Source organism: Caenorhabditis elegans, chromosome II (genome assembly GCF_000002985.6).
Source record: "Caenorhabditis elegans chromosome II".
Classification (NCBI taxonomy): Eukaryota; Metazoa; Nematoda; class Chromadorea; order Rhabditida; family Rhabditidae; genus Caenorhabditis; species Caenorhabditis elegans.
In genome coordinates this window covers 9529885-9548209 of record NC_003280.10, presented here as the reverse complement: position 1 = coordinate 9548209, position 18325 = coordinate 9529885, and the positions used below count along the sequence as shown (strand labels likewise).

The following is an 18325-nucleotide window of genomic DNA, read 5'->3' as shown; positions in this document are numbered from 1 at the left end:
AGAAACTTGGTTGTAGCAGAAGCCTGATTAATCATGCGTGCAGACAGAGCTTAGCTAGAAAAAAAACTAATTTTGAATGTACCGTCTGCACGAGCTAACAATTTCATCTTTCAGTTTGTTTTGATAAGTTTGGCGTCACAAGCAGATTTTAAAATTGTTACTAATTTTAAATACTATCGAGTTAGATCTCTTGAAATAGAACGCCAAATAGGTAAAAAAAATACAACCTAACAGTGCATGCGCCTAAAATTCTAAATAGAACCTCTTTGGGATTGAATTTGTACTACATACGTTACGCAGTACCGTATAATAACTACTATAAAATCGTCTGAAATAAACTATTGGTTTTTAGTGAAATGAGATCAATTTCCAGTCCTCCTGAGACAACTTGGCAGTTAAGAAGAGTACGTGATCGTGAGGTTGACAAGAACATTTTAAATATCAATTTCTAGATCATTCTTAATTTTCCGAGACAGCCATAATTATTTTTTCCAATTTTTACTCATTCTTTGTTTTCCCTTTGCTATAATTATTTTTTTCACTTTGTTCCTTTTTCAGAGTTATGTCCAACCTAACATGTGCGTCAGTGGAAGACCGGAACCGTCTGGAAAGTTTGAACCTTGTGATTTCTCAATTTGTGGAATTGACTGCCGCTGTTGTAACATTGTCCTTCACATATTCAGCTGTCCGATTAATGCTCAAAAAGTCCATTTTACAATGGTCAACTAAAATTTTGTTGCTTCAAAGTCTATTCTATGCCAATTTATATCAACTTGCATACGGACTTGAAGCCTCCGTTCTACTGTTTAGCTTAAAACTATTTTATGAGCCATGAAACCTGCGAATTGCTACAAACAGAAGCTCATTGTGCACCATACTTACAAGTTCTCTTGGGATCAACGAGCGGAATAATTTATGGACAAACTGGTTTGATGGTTGAAAGAACTTGTGCTACATTCCTGAACAGTTATAAAAAAAGAAAAAGCAAAATTATCGGATTCTCAATTGCACTTGTTGTATTCATTTGTAGCGTATGTACTGGAACATTTCTAATGTGGAACGACCCATTGGATGGAGCAGTTCTCGGATGTTTTATGTTCCCAAAACAAAGTGCTGCTAACTCTGTTGTCTATTTTTCCGTTTGCACATTTTTGATACTTTTCAATTTTGCAATATCAATTTTATTGAAGATTTATAACAAGAAATTTGAATTCTCGTGAGTTTCAAAAACAGAAACAGTTTCCTATGAAGGAAAACATTTCCAGAACGCGATACGAAATAACTGCTCGATTTCGTAAACGAGAAGCTATTGATTCCACTGGAACAGTGTGTTTTTTAGCATTCTCCCTATTTGTTCTCATGCTCATTTATTCCATTGGGGTTAGTGTCTTGAGACATTTATTGCACACCCATGCTCTTGAGTCGAAGGATTTTTATTTTTATATAGTTTGGATTTATGTAAGTTTTTGAAAACACTTTTTGAGATCTTAACTTTAGAAGTCAGAAAAAAAGTAGCAAGAAACTACTACAACTGGGCTTTCTTTTCGACTAAAACACGCGTTAGTGGATGTTTATCAAGAAATTATGTCCCTGTACCCAGCTATATCAATATTTTTCAGACAGTTCCATTTATTGCAATGCTTCTCCCACTGCTTCTGATCTACCGTATCCGCGTGGCACACGTGAATCGAGTTCAATTATTGATTGGATGTACACTAGAGAAACAGTCACAAGAAAGTCATATCAATCAAATGAAAAATATGTGGAAGTGAACTTAAACGAGGAACATTCAAACATTATACATTTGAAGAATAAATTCAGAAATATTAAGGAAAATCGTTGAATTCAAATGACTTGCAACTTTTCTTACTATCTCGAAATTAAAATGAAAATTCGGAAAAGAAGATCACTCGATTTTTTTCCTAATGACAATTATTTATTCCAAAAAAATATACACATATTTACAAAAATTCAGATTTCATAAAATAGGAATCATTATGTTCAATTCCAAACGTTTTTCAATTGCTTAATGTGTTCTTCTTGTGTTTGCTTGGTTTTTGTAAATGTTTTAATAATCGTTACTCGGCTAACATGTGAAGAACGAATCCTGTAAACTAGTAGAATTGGAAACAGCGCAGCAATGAATGGAATTGTCTGGAAATAAAATTTTCAGCTTTTTAAAATAAATTTCAAGTGCTTACATAGAACCAGACAACAATGAAATAGTACTGTCTGTAAGTAAGCATGCTTCGAATAGTTTTCAGTGTGAATATTCCGAATGAATAAATGAACATGAATATGAATTGAACAAATGTCAAAAAGCATATTGTACTTGTGGAGTCAATCACTTCTCTTTTCCGAAATCTCGGGCCAACAACAAAGGGTGTTCTGGAAAATTGAAACATTTCTTACGCTCAAAAAACATTAATGGAACTTTAAAACATCAAAAACCAGATTAGAATATTCTAGATTTATTCAAAAATTTGTTTTCCAAGTTTGGAAGCAAATGTAGTGGAAACAATGAGAAGAAAAACAAGCTAATCAGAAAAATACTATTCAGAAATTTCAGAGATCAGATATTACGCAAAAGTAAATTACAAAGAGTCAAACGTCTGGAAGTTGAATTGCACTAAATATTGCCGCGTTTCAGGCAATTAAAGATATCTAGTAGACAGTAAGAAGTTTTTCGTGCATACTAGTTTTCAGTACCTTTAAGCGCAATACGTTCCAAAATTGAAGTTTGAACAAAATAGTAAACTAATCAGGTTTATTTACTCATTTTATGAAGGCATCATGATTTGCCATCTGACTTTCTTAACTAAAATTCCAGAAATTGACGAACAGTAAACTTTTCAAACAACTTAGAAAGCTTACGAATATTCCAGTTTTTTGTTATATCTTCTTAACAAAACTGAGAAAACCAAATTGAATGAAGATATAAATGTATAAATACTTGCAAATAGTCTTGATCTTTCAACACTTTGACTTGGATAGGAAACACACGAAAGAAGATATCCTTGAAGTGGGTCATCCCAAATTATAATTTTTCCAGTGATCAAGCTCAAAAACAAAATGGCAATTGATATTGCTATCCCAACAAACATGCTTGTCTTCTTATCATAATCTTTGATGAAAGTTGCACAACCTCGTTCCAAAAGTAGACCAGTTTGGCCATAGATCATTCCACTTATTCCAGTTACTAAAACCTTGAGGTAAGGTAGACAGTCAGCTTCCGATATTAGAGGAACACATGGTTCGTCAATATAGAAATATGCCAGGTTGAGCCTTCGGAGTGCGGAAAATAAGTATAAAAGTTGATGAAGATTCGCAGAAACCAAATTGTGAAATAATAAGATTTTAGTGGAAAGTTGGAAAATCGATTTTTGATGAACAATTTTCACAGCAAAATAAGAAAATATAAAAGTTAAGCTTATCAAGCTAAGATAAACATATTGGGAAATTTGAAAATTCAAGCTGGAAAGACGAGCAATATCATATTTTCGTGCGCAGTTCGGTGCAGACATGGCTTCTAATATTTCGAGAAACTGCAAAACTTGAAAATGACATCTAAAACATAGTCGGAGGATGTCTACCAAGAATTGCATCAAAAGTCAACGGACTGTGAAACACCAGACATCACAACCTTGTTTTATGTGAATATCATAATTCTATCAAACTTTCATAGAATTAACCACATGTCATGACAAGGGAAGACTATATCTTTTATAATAAATAATTATAGAAAAAGTACCTTAAACACTTCTAAAACTTAATTTTTCCTGGTGCATTTGATTCGAATGATTTTCTTTTCCGACATTTCATTTTTTGAGACAGTAAAAAAAGTTGCAGGTCATTTGAATTCAATGATTTTCAATTTTGAAGTTGAGAAAAGCTCGGTTTGTCCCCTTCAAAAATTAAATGCTCAGTGAATTTTTGTCGAAAGTAAGAAAACAATTGGCTGCACTGAGCATTATATGAGATGTCCGTGGAATTATTAAGGAAATCCCGAGGGCGTGTATTGAAAAAAATCAAAGTCGTCAAGAGAGACAACAACTCTCAATCTGGAACGCTTGAGCACCGGGAATGAGAAGAATACAGTACTGTGATTGTTTTAAATTAATTTCCTCGGCGGAATCAACCGTTCGTGTCATATCATCATATGTAACTGTAAGTTGTTCTTGCAGTCTTGGTTGGTGGTTCAGTCGCTCAGGCTCAGGCTGAAACCAATTTCCAATCGAAAATATTTCAAAACCTAAAAATAGTAATATTGTTTAAGTTCAACAAAGTAAAATAAATACTTGTTCGTTACCTTCCTTCGGCTACAAAATAAATTTTTACAATCATTTTGAAATAGTTTTTTGCAATTCTAAATACAGATCTCTGAGAAAAAAAAATGAAATTGGATTAGACACAAAAATCCCACGGCATTTCTGATAATATTTCGTCTGATTGATATATTAGCTAAACTGGGAAATGTATAAACTTTGCAATTCGGAAGTTCGGGATTCTTAATGAATCTAGTCTATAGATACATTGTCGATATTTATTTTTGTCCGAATGAGACCGATTCATCCAATGAAAGTTATTTATTTATTTGAAACACAGGGATAACCAAGCGTTTTGAATAAAAGAAAAAATAGCATTTAATTATTATACGATATAGACGGAATACATTTCCTTTCGTAATAATCACAACAGCCATGCATTTTTTATTCTAAAATTTACTTTGCTCATCTTCAAAAGTTTCGAATGTGTACATGAGAAACTTCAAAAATCTGCATTCATTATTTAAACAGAACTTTTTACTCTACTTCCGCCAATAATTATTTCTACCACAATAACTCATCTAAACTAGTTTCTTCGGAGAGTACATTTAAATCAAATACAAATCGGAAAAAAATGTTTACTAAGAAAGACAACAATTGTAGTTTTCTAGTTATATGACAAAAAATTTCCATTTTCTAAATTTTCTTGGGATTTGTGTTCTATAGTAACAATAGAACAAAAACGTATATTTTGACTTTCTGTTCAAGTTGAATTTTTCTTCAAGTCAACGTAACAGAGTCACGTAACAGAGGTCTCATTATAACTGTCTAATTATTCACAATACATATACATTTCGGTAACATTTTTAAAGTTCAAAATGTCTTTTTACGCTTACTCATCCTTATGATTTTTTGATATCAACATTTTTGTAGTCTACTTGTTGTGTTGATCAAAATTGTATGATCGAATGAATTCACTACTGAGTAGACACGTCTTCTTTCAGTTATAGACATAAACTTCAGTTCCTCTGATATCTTGGTTCTTTTTACTTTTAAAGAATGTCCTTGACGAAGTGTGCTTCAAAACTTGAAATTGATCGGTTGATTAGTTTGAACTTCCGAATCAATCAAATAATAGTTTTGATTCCCGTATTCATTACTTTCATTTTTACCTACTATGCTATTAAAGTCGTCCAGAAAAAGTCGATATTTGAACTTTCGACAAAGTTCTTATTAATTCAAAACTTTTTTTCTGCAAATTTACATCAAGTTCTCTACGCAATCGAAACAATTCGAAGATTACACATATCGCTTTTTGAAACGAATCAACCCTGCATTCCCTTGAAGACAGAATTCGAATGTCGATTATATTTGGAAGTATTTGTTTCTGGAGTTGCTGGAATGGTATACGGACAGACAGGATTACTTTTGGAACGAGCTTGTGCAACTTTCATAAAGAACTATGAGGAAAAAAAGAGCGTTCGTACGGGGCTCGCTATATCTGTATCGGTATTGTGTTTGAGCTTCATAACCTCGAGATTAATTATCTGGGATGATCCTTTGGATGGTTATCAACTCACTTGTATTTCATTCCCAAGTGATAGTGTCGATAGATCATCTTATTTTCAAAGTATTTGTACTCTACTAGCTTTATTCAATTTAGTAACTTCTATTCTGATATGGAAGTACAATAAGAAATTTGAATACTCGTAAGTTTTTGTTTCAAATTTTATTAGAGGGGAATGCTGTTGAAATTCCCTTTTGGAAGTTTAACCGACAATTGCAGAAAAGAGTTCCCCGCGAATTTCAGAGAGGCACAAAAGAAAACCCCCGCAGGCATGAATTTCTGTGCTTACCCGGAAAACTCACAGAAAAGCTCTTGTAAACTCCACATTTCAGAACTCCATTTGTCGTTGGCCCAAGATTCCGTAAACGTGAAGTAATCGATTCAACTAGTACAATCTGCTTCCTTACTTTTGTTCAATTCATATTTTTCTTGGTATATTCGTTAGGATTTTTTATCATAAAATCTATTCGAGAAATTATCTCATATGAGAATTACTACTTAGTTGCAGTTTGGCTTTATGTCAGTTTGAATAATTTTTGTTTTTACATCAATATCAGTTTTTCAGACTCCTCCGTACATTGCTGCATCTTTTCCAATTCTAATTTTCTATCGGATTCGGTCATCGTATGCCAACCGCGTACTCATCATTAAAAAATTTACAAACACCAAGCAAACTATAGAGGAACATATTCAACAAATGAAAAACGCTTGGAAATGACTACGAATGCAAAATTAATGTTTATATTTTTAAAATAAAATTTTGAAAAGTTCAAGTGATCACTGATCGATTTTGTGCGAGGGTGTTTATTTAAAATCTTTCACACCAGGAACTGAAAATGACCAAAAATCACAAATCACAGAAAATGTCTCTTGAAATTCTTGTTTTGCTAACTTTCCCAGATAATCTAATGTACCGGAAGTGCTGACTAAATATGCAGATGCTCAATGCTCAAACATTTCAAAAAATAAACTTTTAGTAGCAATGTTGCAAAAAAAATAGAAAACAGTGTCAAACACAGGAATCGAAAAACTGTGTTCGATTCTTTTGTGAGGAAATCTCGACGGACTGGCCGGACAGAACATACGGGAAATATGCACAGACCGCCAAAAATGACATAAATTCCAAACCTGGACACATGGAAATTGTTCAGTTCGAATATTTCATCCGAGAGAAAAATTTCAAGATATTCAAAGACGTTTAAATAACACATGTAATGAATTTGTAAAAGATCCGAATAAAATTTTTGAAACACTTTTCTTAAAAAATTTTTTTGAACATTTCTTTTCAATGACGTTTGTCTTAATCATTGCACTGAAAAAACACCCATACGTGGTCAGAAGTTTTTCGTCAGTTTCCAAAATAAAAACGTTTTTTTTCATAATCAGACATAGTACTTTCCTTTATATTATTTTTTCTCACTTCTGAAAAAATATTTTCCTAGATCTGTTGATATATTAGAGTATCTGGTTCAGTGAATTCTCTTGATAGAATCTCCCACTGCACGTTTTCAGTTTCATTTCTTTCTCACAATAAAGTCTAGAGTCATCTAGATCATGTCGTCTCAAAAATGTGCTTCTCACCTTGAAATTGCTCGACTTGAAAGTTTGAATTTTAAAATTTCTCAATTAATTTATTTTGTTCTAATAATTACAACGTTATTCTTCACATTTTTCGCGTTGAAAGTCATACAAAAGAAGTGCATCTTTCAATTGTCTACTAAAATTCTACTCTATCAAAACCTATTCTCCGCAAACATCCATCAAATATTTCTCGGCATCACTATTGTTGAACGACTGAACATTGCATTTTTCAAGCTTAACGATAAGTGTATTCCACTAAGACCGGAAACGAATTGTCAGCTATATCTTGAAATGTTTATTGCTGGTTTAAGTGGAATGGTATATGGACAAACTGGTTTGCTTTTTGAGCGAGCATGTGCTACTTTCATAAAGAAATACGAGAAAAGGAAAAGCTTAGCAACTGGCATCATCACTTCTATTATTGTATTGCTATTAAGTGGAAGCACTGCTCGAATAATTATTTGGGATGATCCATTGTCTGAATATCAACTTGCATGTACTTCATGGCCAAGTAAAAGCCGCGACAGATCCACTATGTTCTTCAGTATTTGCACTTTTATTTCCTTGTTCAATTTGGTCATTTCTCTTCTGATTCGAAGACATAATGAAAAACTAGAATATTCGTAAGTTTGAACTTTCATGGTCTGCTGAACATTTGTGAGTCAGTCTCTGATTCATCAGTTTCGAATGTTCGAAAAAAAAGCTGCACGAAATTTTCTCGGAGGCGAAACTAAAAAGTTCAGAAATAATTTTTGCTTAACAGTATCGTATGTACTTCTTGGAGACTAAAACCTTATTCTAGAGTACTCAATCTTGTTTCGAGGTAATTCATTTATAGGAAAACCAGGGCTCTCTTAGGATTTCACTATAGCTTTTGTTTTGCCACTCGTACTTGTAATCACAGTGGAAATTTCCAGGCAGTGTAGTATTTTTTCAAACATCATCTATTGCAGTAAAAGTTTTAAAAAGGGTGAAGCTTCAATTGTGATTTTTGATTTGAAAAAGTATTAGAAATTCTGTAATGAGTGATTCAAAATGGTAAATGTTTGCCAATTTCAGAACCCCATTCGTCGTAGGTCCAAGATTTCGGAAACGAGAAGTAATTGACTCAACTAGTACAATCTGCTTTTTGACGTTTTTCCAATTCATCTTTATGTTTATCTATTCATTCGGTGTGTTCCTCCTTGGAACTATCAGGGAAATTATTGGCTATGAGCAGTATTATTTCTGGGTCGTTTGGGTTTATGTAAGTTTTTTTTGAAACTGGAGTTGTTATACATTAATATCACAATATATTCAAACAATTTAACTAACAAATTTCAGACAATCCCATTCATTGCTGCATCCTTTCCAATTCTTCTGATCTATAGAATTCGATATTCTAATACAAATCGAATAATGATAATCAAACAGTTTACAAGTACAAAGCAGACACAAGAGGACCATATCAAACAAATGAAAAATGTTTGGAATTAATTAAACATGTATTTAGATAAATGTGACAAAATAAAAGTATAGACTATCAACTGTTAAATACAATAATCTAAAATGAACGGTAAGAAAATCGCAGATACAATTTTCACGTGGGGCTCCATTTCTAGCCATCCTCCGGAATCTCCTCGCGATCACATTCTGATATTTTTCTCACGCTGTTTTTTTTAAAGATAACACATTCATGATAGACATGACTATAAGACGTTTTCAAAATCAAATAAAATGAGTTTTATCAAATGACTTGGTTTTTTTTGGAACACTGCGAACAAGATCAAAAATTTCATTCCCACATAACTTTCATCTGATTTATGTGCTCATCTTGCGTCTGCTTAGTATTCGAAATCTGTACAATCTTCTGAGCTCGAATGCCACGCGTTGACTTCACTTTGTAGATCAAAAGTAGTGGAAATGTTAATGCGATAAATGGGACAGTCTAAAAACTTAAGATTTCCTAGGAGCATTATAATGAACGGTAATAACGTACATAACACCAGACGACCCAAAAATTGTATGTCTCTGGTTGGATGTAATCACGAATTGATTTCAATGTAGAATTACCAGATGAATAAATAAACATGAATACAAATTGAGTGAAATTTAGAAAGCAAATTGTCTCCGTTGACTCTATGACTTGACGTTTATGAAATCGGGCGCAGATTTTGAACCGAACTCTGGAAAAATATTCAGTTTGAGAGAATTAAACTTAATAATGCTATATTATTTTTTAATTTTTATAAAGGTTATACATTTTTCGAAATTTGAGATGACTGTTTGGCAGGGCTGTACCGCTGTTAGAAAAAATCGTCGCTTGCCAAAAACCGACAGCTGCACAGCCCTGCTATTCAGTACAAGTGTTTAGTAAAAGTGTTCAAATTAACAGGAAATGGTACTAAACTTTTAAATGCCAAAATAAGTAAAAATTACTGATATTCCAACGTTTTGTTGTATTTGTTCAATGCTACAGAAGCTGCCAAATTAAACAACGAAACAACAGTACTTATGTAAAAGTGTATGGTAGATCTTGCTTTACTCTTCTTTGGAAATATAAAACACGCCAGAACTGCATCGTCTAATGGGTCATCCCAAATTACAAGTTTCCCAGTTGATGTGGTAGAGATCATTACAACTATTGCAATAAAACTTCCAACAAAAATGGTTTTCTTACCATTATAGGTTTTTAAAAATGTAGCACAGAATCTTTCAATCAATAATCCAGTTTGACAATACATCATACCACTTGAAGTACCAATTAATGTCTCCAAAAATGGAGCACAACTTGATTCTAATATCAATAAACTACACACTTCCTCCTGCATGAAAAAGTGCTTGTAAAGAATGACCACTACGTCGATACTATATACAATTTGATAAAGATTCGCGTAGAAGATATTTAAAAATAATAGTATTTTAGTTGAAGTTTCGAATATTGATTGTTTCAAAACCATTTTGATAGCAATTATCGATAACATATATGTGAAAAATGATGTTATTAGATCAACCGATTGAGAAATTATAAAGTTCAAGCTGGCAAAACGATCCTGCTCAACAGACGAAGCGCAAGTTAGGTTTTCCATTTTGGGAAAAAAACTAAAAAAATAAAAATTATAAATTTTCAGTTCGTCAGAAGCCGAATTCGCTCGGATTTCCCACAATTCGTAAATTGATTACGTAATATGGAAAAATTGAAATCCAGTAAGAAAAGTTGTTGATCAGCTGAAAATACAAAAATAAAATCAAAATGGAAACTAAAAAATGAGCTTTTTATTTTGAGAAAAAAAGGTTTTTCAAGTGAAGCATTCTGAAATAGTTTCAAATTTTAAGGTTCTTGAATTATTTTTTTATTATCAATAATTAATTGAAAATTATATTTTTAGAGCAGCTAAAGATACTATTTGAAATAATGGTCAATAGATTTTTAAAATTATTTTAGGTTGCAGTTTTCTTGACTGAAAGTTCCAAAAAACATATTTCTAATTTGAAAAAAAAAGCGGAAGAGTTATCCAGCATGAGAAAAGAAAAAAGAAAAAAAGAAAAAAACAAGATCCTATGGCAATCTACAGACTCGGAAAACCTCGAATGGATAAGAAACCTCGCCTGATCAAAGTAATTTTTCCCAATTCTTATACCCAACGCGATATTTTGTCAAAGTCTAAATCTCTAAGATCATTTAACACTGGTAGTCTCCCTCCCGTATTTATTAGAAAATCGCTATCACCCACTGAACTTAAAGAATTGTATGAGCTCCGTAAAAATAATCGATCCCTCACAGCCATTAGCACTGATGTCAATATGTTAGATGCCTCCCCCTCTGTTTCTACTTCAAAAAACTAGGTTTGCCCAGTCTAGGAAATGTAATAGCTTGCTCTGTACCACCTAATTTAAAATTATCGTTTTTAGCTTCTAATGTAAGATCATCAGTTGCCAACCGCTCCGAAATTCAAGTAATTACGCTAACCGAGCAATATAGCGTAATATGTTTACAAGAAACATGGTTGACAAATAAAATACCAAGTTCCATAGTAATAGGTGCTAATAAGAATTATAATGTATACCGAACAGATAGGAAAGACGGTCATAGAGGTGGCGGCATTTGTACTGTTGTGAACACAAAAGTTTTATCAGAAATTATTGCTTAGAGTCAGATCCTCATTCATATGAAATACTTGCCGTTGACTTAAATGTAGATGTAGAACCGTTGCGAGTGATAAATGTTTATAGACCACCAACATGTTCATATAAAAATACCATACGTATTTATTAGTAAAATAGAAGATCTGATCAATAATAGCGGTAATTCTATAATCGTAGGTGACTTTAATGCCGGAGATATAAATTGGAGTCAAGACAACCCCAAATCCGATACACGCCTAGGAACATTATTTGTTGACTTCTGTAAAAATAACTGCCTCAAAAACCATGTGGTAAGCCCAACAAGGAAAACGAAGGTTTTAGATTTAGTACTTTCCAATATTAAAATTGAAAATGTCTATGTGACGACACCAATCGGTAGTAGCGACCACAACAGAATTGAATTTTCTCTTGACTTGTTGCAAACCAAAGTAGTCCCGAATCAAGAAATTTACGACTTCAAGCATGCTGATTTCATTCAATGCTCAAAATACTTTGATAATATAAACTGGGACACCGTATTCAATTCGAGCTTCTCTATTAACGACTCTTATGAAAACCTACTGAATCATATAGATAATGCCCTCAACATCTCAATACCGAAAGTAATAGTGCCGATAAATGCAAGGTCCCTTCCACCTTACCTTTTAGCATTTCAAAAAACTGTTAATATAGCGTTTGAACAGGCCAGAAACACTAGAAATACATCTGATTACTTAGACTACATTAAACTGTCAAGAAAACATAGGAAAAAACTCCGCAAATTCCTTAGCAACTCAGAAATGAAACGGTTAGAATCTAAAGGTAATAGTGCATTCACTAAGCACGCTAAATCAATAATGAAACCCAGGAAAATGACAGTTCCAACTTTAACTGATTCATCCGGTACTACCATCGCAACGGATGACGCTAAATCTAATTATCTCGCAGATGCGTTTGAATCCCATTACATCAATAAGCAAAACTCCCCATTCCAGTTACCCGCAAATTATGAGTCGAAACAAGAGATTCCTTGGGTCACAGATCACGAAATATACAAAGGTCTGATGAGTAGTAAAAACTCCTGTTCATTAACCCCCGACAACATTCCGTTCACATTTATCAAATTAATTGCTCCGTTTATAAGCAGCGCCCTAGCCCAAATATGTAATCTCAGCATGATGCAGGGAGTAGTCCCGAGATCATGGACACAGTCTGTGGTCATACCCTTATCCAAAGTTCCCAAACCAAAGGAGTCTGTAGACTTTCGACCAACGATGCTTACTTAGAAAATTAGAAGAATTTCTTAAGAATGAAAATTTTTGGAGCCCAACCCAACACGGGTTCCGCAGAAATAAATCAACAATTACCAATCTGCTAGATAGCCTTAACTATTGGACTCAAAGTATTGACGAAGGTGCTCAAGTAGATATTATTTATTTGGATTACTCCAAAGCATTCGATAGAATAGCTCATGATCTTCTCTTAGAAAAATTAGTAAAAATAGGCCTGAATAAGAACCTTCTAATTTGGTTTAAGCAATTCCTAGCAAATAGAACATTTAGAGTAAAAATAGGAAATACCCTCTCCAGTGTAAAGCAGGCCATCTGCGGAGTGCCTCAGGGGGCAGTTCTCTCGCCTGTACTTTTCGGAATGTTCGTGAATGAAATATCATCAATACTACCTGAGAATGTGCAATGTCAGCAATTTGCGGATGACACAAAATTATATGTTAAGACTCCAAAAAAGGAAAACGAGAATAAATTGCAACTGGCAATTAACTTGGTTAGTGAGTGGTCTAAATTGTCAAAACTTGACCTGAACAACAGTAAAACGGTACACATGACACTAGGTACCAACAAAAAGGACTTTTCGTACTCGATAAACGGGCAAACGATCAGAAAAGAAGATGTTGCAAGAGATTTAGATTTTCTCATCGCTCCAAATCTAAAATTCACGGAGCACTGGAAAAAAGCCATAAATGCATCCAAATATCAACTTAGTCAAATATTTAATATGTATAACAGTAGAAACCCAAGATTGATGACCTTGCTTTACAAAACTTTTGTTAGACCTCTTCTTGAGTATGGAACGGTAATTACTAGCCCAATTAAAAACTCTGAAACAAGAGCCATTGAGTCAGTTCAAAACGCATTTACTAGACGATTATACAGTAGAACACAAGGCAAATACATCTCGCCAACTGACCCGGAGTATAAATCTGCATCCGAACGCAATGAACTTTTTGAGCTCACAACACTACAAACGCGGCGCCAAATCTATGACAGAAAAACTATTATGAAGATGATTAATGGTAAACTAGATCTCAACGTACCTCAATTTTTTACATATTCTGAAAACACACGAACTCGTTCCAAAAAGAAAGTCTCATGGAGCAGATGTAAAACTAAAACTAGAAAGCATTTTATTGTAAACCGTACGCTGAGTAACCCCAAGTTTCTAAAACATATATCAGATCTTGAATAACGAGATGTCTGACAACTGATGATTGCAACATGAACTACCCACATAACATTATTTCCTCCCTCCTGACCTAACTGTCCTGTTAACAAACTTTCGTTCCTATTTATTCTTCTTGTTTCTATCCCTCTTATTCAGTGTATTGTATTTATGATCTATTGTATGTGTACATTTTTCTTTTTTCTTCAACTTTTTCCACGTCTCCTCGCGAGCGTAAATAAATTAAATTAAATTAAAAAGATGAGAAATCAGGATTTATTTTAAAAAAATTTATTAAAAATTCATCAACACCACAATAACTGCGTTATGGTACGCTGTTCTTTAGATCGAATTGCTGTTCCAAGAAATTGCAAACTCGCTTTAAAAAATGGACAGTTATACAGAAAACATGATCTTCAAGTTCCAATGAAATTTTTTTAAACTTGTTAACTCCACATGTTCTTCATCTGGCTAATATGGTTCTCCTGAGATTGCTTTTGTTTTGTAAATTCAATTAACATCTCAATTCTGTTTGAACGAGTTCGGCGGATACGATATATTAAGAGTAATGGAAGTAGCATTGCAATGAATGGAATTGTCTGAAAGTATTTTTTTTTAATTGAAAAGTGAACCAGATTTCGGCGTACGATCCGCTCACTACTGGCAAGAGTGCGACCTCTACAGCCTACAGAAACTCGATGTACTTTTTTGGTTCAGCCTATAACTAGAACTTTGCCAACATTTTTGCTCACACAATGACGAGTTATGTGCGCACATCTTTTATAGGAAAGTTCATGAATTAAAGCCGACTCAAACACTCTGTTTAAAAACTGGATTTGTGAAGAAATTCAACAGATAAAGTAACTTGTGGAATGTTTCTTTATATGTTGGAAAATTACGAGAAACCCTAAAATTTCTATATAACGGCCGGAGAACTTTTGAAATATTTGAGGAAAAGCTGAGAAATTTTTCGTGATTTATTTGACCGACTGAATATGTAAAAGTGACACGGGATTTTAAAAAACTTACATAAAGCCAAACAACACACAAATTGAAGTCTTCTTGTGAAATTATATTTTCGTGTAACAAATGTCTCAATGCCCCTACTCCAACAGAATAGATAAACAATAAAATAAATAAAGAAAATGCTAGAAAGCAAACTGTTCCAGTGGAATCAATGACTTCACGTTTTTGGAAACGAGCGCTCACTTCAAAGCGGCTTCTGAAAATAGGGAACATGCTCAATGCTAATATAATAAAAAAAATTAAACTTACGAATATTCCAGTTTCGTGTTATAAATTTTCAGAAGAATGGATATTCCCAAATTGAATAAGGGTAAAACTGTACAGACAGTAAAATAAGTGTTGTACCGTTTATAGCTATTTTTGGGAAGAATGAAGCATCCAAGAACCATCCCATCCAAGGGGTCATCCCATATAAAAAGCTTTCCAGTAATGGAACTACAGAAAAACACAATAATTGTAATTGAAAACCCAATAATTTCACTTTTCCGTTTTCTATAACTTGCAAGAAATGTTGCACAAGTTCTTTCAATCATTAATCCAGTTTGCGCAAAAATCATACCGCCTGTTGTACCTAGAATAACTTTTAAATAAGGTGCACAATTGGATTCTGTCTGCATTATGTTGCAGAAATCGCTTGTCATGAAATGATGTTTGTACAATATGGTAATTGCTTCTATTCCATAAAAAATTTGATACAAATTTGCAAAGAATAAACTTTCTAGAATGAGCATTTTCGTGGACCATTGGAATAATGACTTGTTCAAAACCAATTGAATTGCTGGATAGGTGGTCACAAAAGTGATAACAATACAAAGAAGATCAATGTATTGAGCAATTACAAAATTTGAACTACGCAACCTTTGCTGTTCTATGATTGATGCACAAGCTATGGTAGCCATGAAATCTTGAAACTGAAAAATACAAAAGTGATAAGAAAAGTTCTTTAGGAGATATTTAAAAAAAATTAATACTTGAAATGACATTGATAGTTTCAAACAATACAAGTTCAGAAAATGAAAATAATAAGAAAATATGAAAAAAAAACGTATTTTGAAATTATTTTCAGTTGACTGAACCCAAATGATCACGTTGCAGGTTAAAATCTTGAAATTCTTAAACTTGAGGGATTTTTACATTATTCAAATGGTGAAAAATGGTTTTTTGTATCAAAAGGATTTAAATATATTGTCGATATGAATAAGCTACTTTTACTAGGCGCTTCAATAGCTTGCTGAGAATATGATCACTTATGAAAGATTTACATTAAAAAATCATATGAATTTTCAAAAACACTGCTTTGAATATGTACTTATCAGGTTCAATCACAAAGAAGGTTCTAGACATTTTGAAAAAAATCTCTTTCAGACTGTGAAAAAAATACTAATGAGGGTTTCATGTAGAACATTTTTCCAAACCAGAACAATTTTCTGACGTTTTGAGCTAATTTCGAAATCAGAGATCACCATTGTTGGCGGGTTTGAAGTTGTTATCCTTTTTTGAAAACAATCATGGCTGTTTTATGTTTTCCAGTAACATTTATAAAATAGAGATGCAAATAAATTTGGCATATGAAATTAAAAGGAAGTGAAGTGTTTTCACATTAAACCAGAAATATTGTTTCTTCTTGATCAGCTCGTATTATGTATTTTTCCAAAACTTGAAGCTCGACTCCGTCTTATATGACTTGTTAATTTTTTTCATGCACCATACCTGAACATAAATAATTTATTCATTTTTTATGTTTTGGAGATATGTGTTTTCGGCACTTTTTAACTGGTGAATGGTATTTAGAATTTGCTTAAAAAGCGGAAATATCAGTATTGCAACACTGTAAGTAGTTTAAAAAATATGCAGATTTTTTTACATTTTTAAGTTTTTATTTTTCAACAGTGATAAAATAGAAACAATTAATCACTTTCACATAAAACTGCATAAAAGCTTATTTTTCTGGCGAACTTAAGTCCACATGTCAGTCATCTGCTTAATATGATCATCTTGTGTCTGTTTCTCATTCTTAATTTCTTTAATCTTCAGAGCTCTCCGCGATCGACTTTTTCGAATTTGATAAATCAAAAGTACGGGGAACATCAATGCAACAACAGGGAACGCCTGCAAAATTTTATATTGAAAATAGTGAAATAGCAGAAAAACTGACATAGAGCCAAACGATCAAAGCGTAGAATAATTGAATAGACATACTGTCCCAGATAAAGGACATTATCACAAGACCCGATGAATTTACAAAGACTGCCAAAAACTGGGAAAGTGTTAAATAACAAATGGCTTCAGTTGACTCGATCAGCTGTTGCTTTTGGAATCGAGCTCGAACTTTGAAACGGACTCTGAAATTTATCGATTTTCTTGCTGATAAGACTGCCAACAGTTTTCGGTCCGATGCAGAATGTGTGTTGACGACGGCAAGGCTCATTTGTGAGAAAGAAGCTTCTGTACAACATTCCAATTGCTTCAAATCCGTAGAACAATTGATATAAATTCGTGTAAAATAAGTTTTGAACTAATAGAATCTTTGTGGACATTTCGAAAAAAGATTGGGTAAAGATAACTTTTATAGCAAAATATGTCGTAATAAATGTGGAAATTATTGCTGCAAGATAGACAATTTGAGATGATTTTTGATGTATACTTTCGAATCTTTCTATGATTTCTTCTGGAGCACACTTTACATACGACATTGTTGATTTCTAAAAAAAAATTTACAATATAAGTATTTAATGGGATTTATGAAAGTGTTAGGGAAAATAGGGAAAGTTTTTATTTTCAATTCATTTTTATTATAATAAGTTTGAGCTCAATTTAGTTTCAAAGCAAAATATATTTTTCGAATCAATCAGCATAACATGACAAAACAAACGTTGTTTTCAATATATTCTTATAAGAACACCTCGAATTGAAAATAGTCTTTATACCAAACCACGTGACGTCTAAGTTGATCAAACTTTTCAATTTTCTTCCGGCTCTTTGTTAGATTCAATTTTACACGCTTGCCATAAAAGGAAAACACGATTTTCTTCAGACAGGTTTTTTGGTTGTTAATTATGTCAGTGAAAATTGGGAAATTCAATTTTGAAAGCGAAAACAAAAGTAATATGATTGCCTTTATAGGTTCCCTATTCAGAAGCAAAAAGCATGACATATATTAAAATGAATAAATTCCAGTAAAATATGTTTCAGTCAAAACGAACTTAAAATTGAAAATCTACGGATACAACATCAACTCAAATAAAAACACATTTTGAATAAATAAATTAACTTTTGAATCCGATGTGAAACCAGAAGGAGTGTTCAGGATGGAAACAAAATATAA

At 32.9% G+C, this 18325-nt stretch overlaps 5 protein-coding genes and 2 pseudogenes across 7 annotated transcripts; 3 read left to right on the top strand and 4 right to left on the bottom strand.

Moving 5' to 3' along the window:
* The first annotated feature begins 562 nt into the window (after positions 1 to 562).
* On the top strand, positions 563 to 1772 carry sra-5 (annotated as a pseudogene). The gene is given in 4 exon segments: positions 563 to 811; positions 825 to 1216; positions 1266 to 1458; positions 1620 to 1772. Coding segments are annotated over 4 exon segments (987 nt in total).
* A 146-nt stretch (positions 1773 to 1918) lies between these two features.
* On the bottom strand, positions 1919 to 3524 carry sra-7 (Serpentine receptor class alpha-7; the record flags this gene model as incomplete). The annotated part of the gene is made up of 3 exons (NM_063649.2): positions 1919 to 2154; positions 2202 to 2388; positions 2875 to 3524. 3 exons carry the CDS (start codon positions 3522 to 3524, stop codon positions 2002 to 2004), a joined length of 990 nt encoding a protein of 329 aa, NP_496050.1. The 3' UTR covers positions 1919 to 2001.
* A 1800-nt stretch (positions 3525 to 5324) lies between these two features.
* On the top strand, positions 5325 to 6609 carry sra-4 (Serpentine receptor class alpha-4; the record flags this gene model as incomplete). Its single annotated transcript, NM_063648.2, has 3 exons — positions 5325 to 5974; positions 6165 to 6351; positions 6398 to 6609. The coding sequence occupies 3 exons, from the start codon at positions 5325 to 5327 to the stop codon at positions 6548 to 6550; spliced, it is 990 nt and encodes a 329-aa protein (NP_496049.1). The 3' UTR covers positions 6551 to 6609.
* Positions 6610 to 7386: 777 nt separating this feature from the next.
* Positions 7387 to 8936, top strand: sra-3 (Serpentine receptor class alpha-3; the record flags this gene model as incomplete). The annotated part of the gene is made up of 3 exons (NM_063647.4): positions 7387 to 8036; positions 8473 to 8659; positions 8737 to 8936. 3 exons carry the CDS (start codon positions 7387 to 7389, stop codon positions 8887 to 8889), a joined length of 990 nt encoding a protein of 329 aa, NP_496048.1. The 3' UTR covers positions 8890 to 8936.
* Positions 8937 to 9124: 188 nt separating this feature from the next.
* Positions 9125 to 10481, bottom strand: sra-8 (Serpentine receptor class alpha-8; the record flags this gene model as incomplete). Its single annotated transcript, NM_063646.4, has 3 exons — positions 9125 to 9340; positions 9392 to 9578; positions 9832 to 10481. 3 exons carry the CDS (start codon positions 10479 to 10481, stop codon positions 9188 to 9190), a joined length of 990 nt encoding a protein of 329 aa, NP_496047.1. The 3' UTR covers positions 9125 to 9187.
* Positions 10482 to 14235: 3754 nt separating this feature from the next.
* sra-9 (Serpentine receptor class alpha-9) lies at positions 14236 to 15899 on the bottom strand (the record flags this gene model as incomplete). The annotated part of the gene is made up of 3 exons (NM_063645.5): positions 14236 to 14573; positions 15004 to 15196; positions 15250 to 15899. 3 exons carry the CDS (start codon positions 15897 to 15899, stop codon positions 14421 to 14423), a joined length of 996 nt encoding a protein of 331 aa, NP_496046.1. The 3' UTR covers positions 14236 to 14420.
* Positions 15900 to 16956: 1057 nt separating this feature from the next.
* sra-16 lies at positions 16957 to 17693 on the bottom strand (annotated as a pseudogene). The gene is made up of 3 exons: positions 17414 to 17693; positions 17156 to 17373; positions 16957 to 17109 (listed from the first exon to the last, which is right to left on the bottom strand). Coding segments are annotated over exons 1-3 (651 nt in total).
* Positions 17694 to 18325: the final 632 nt, after the last annotated feature.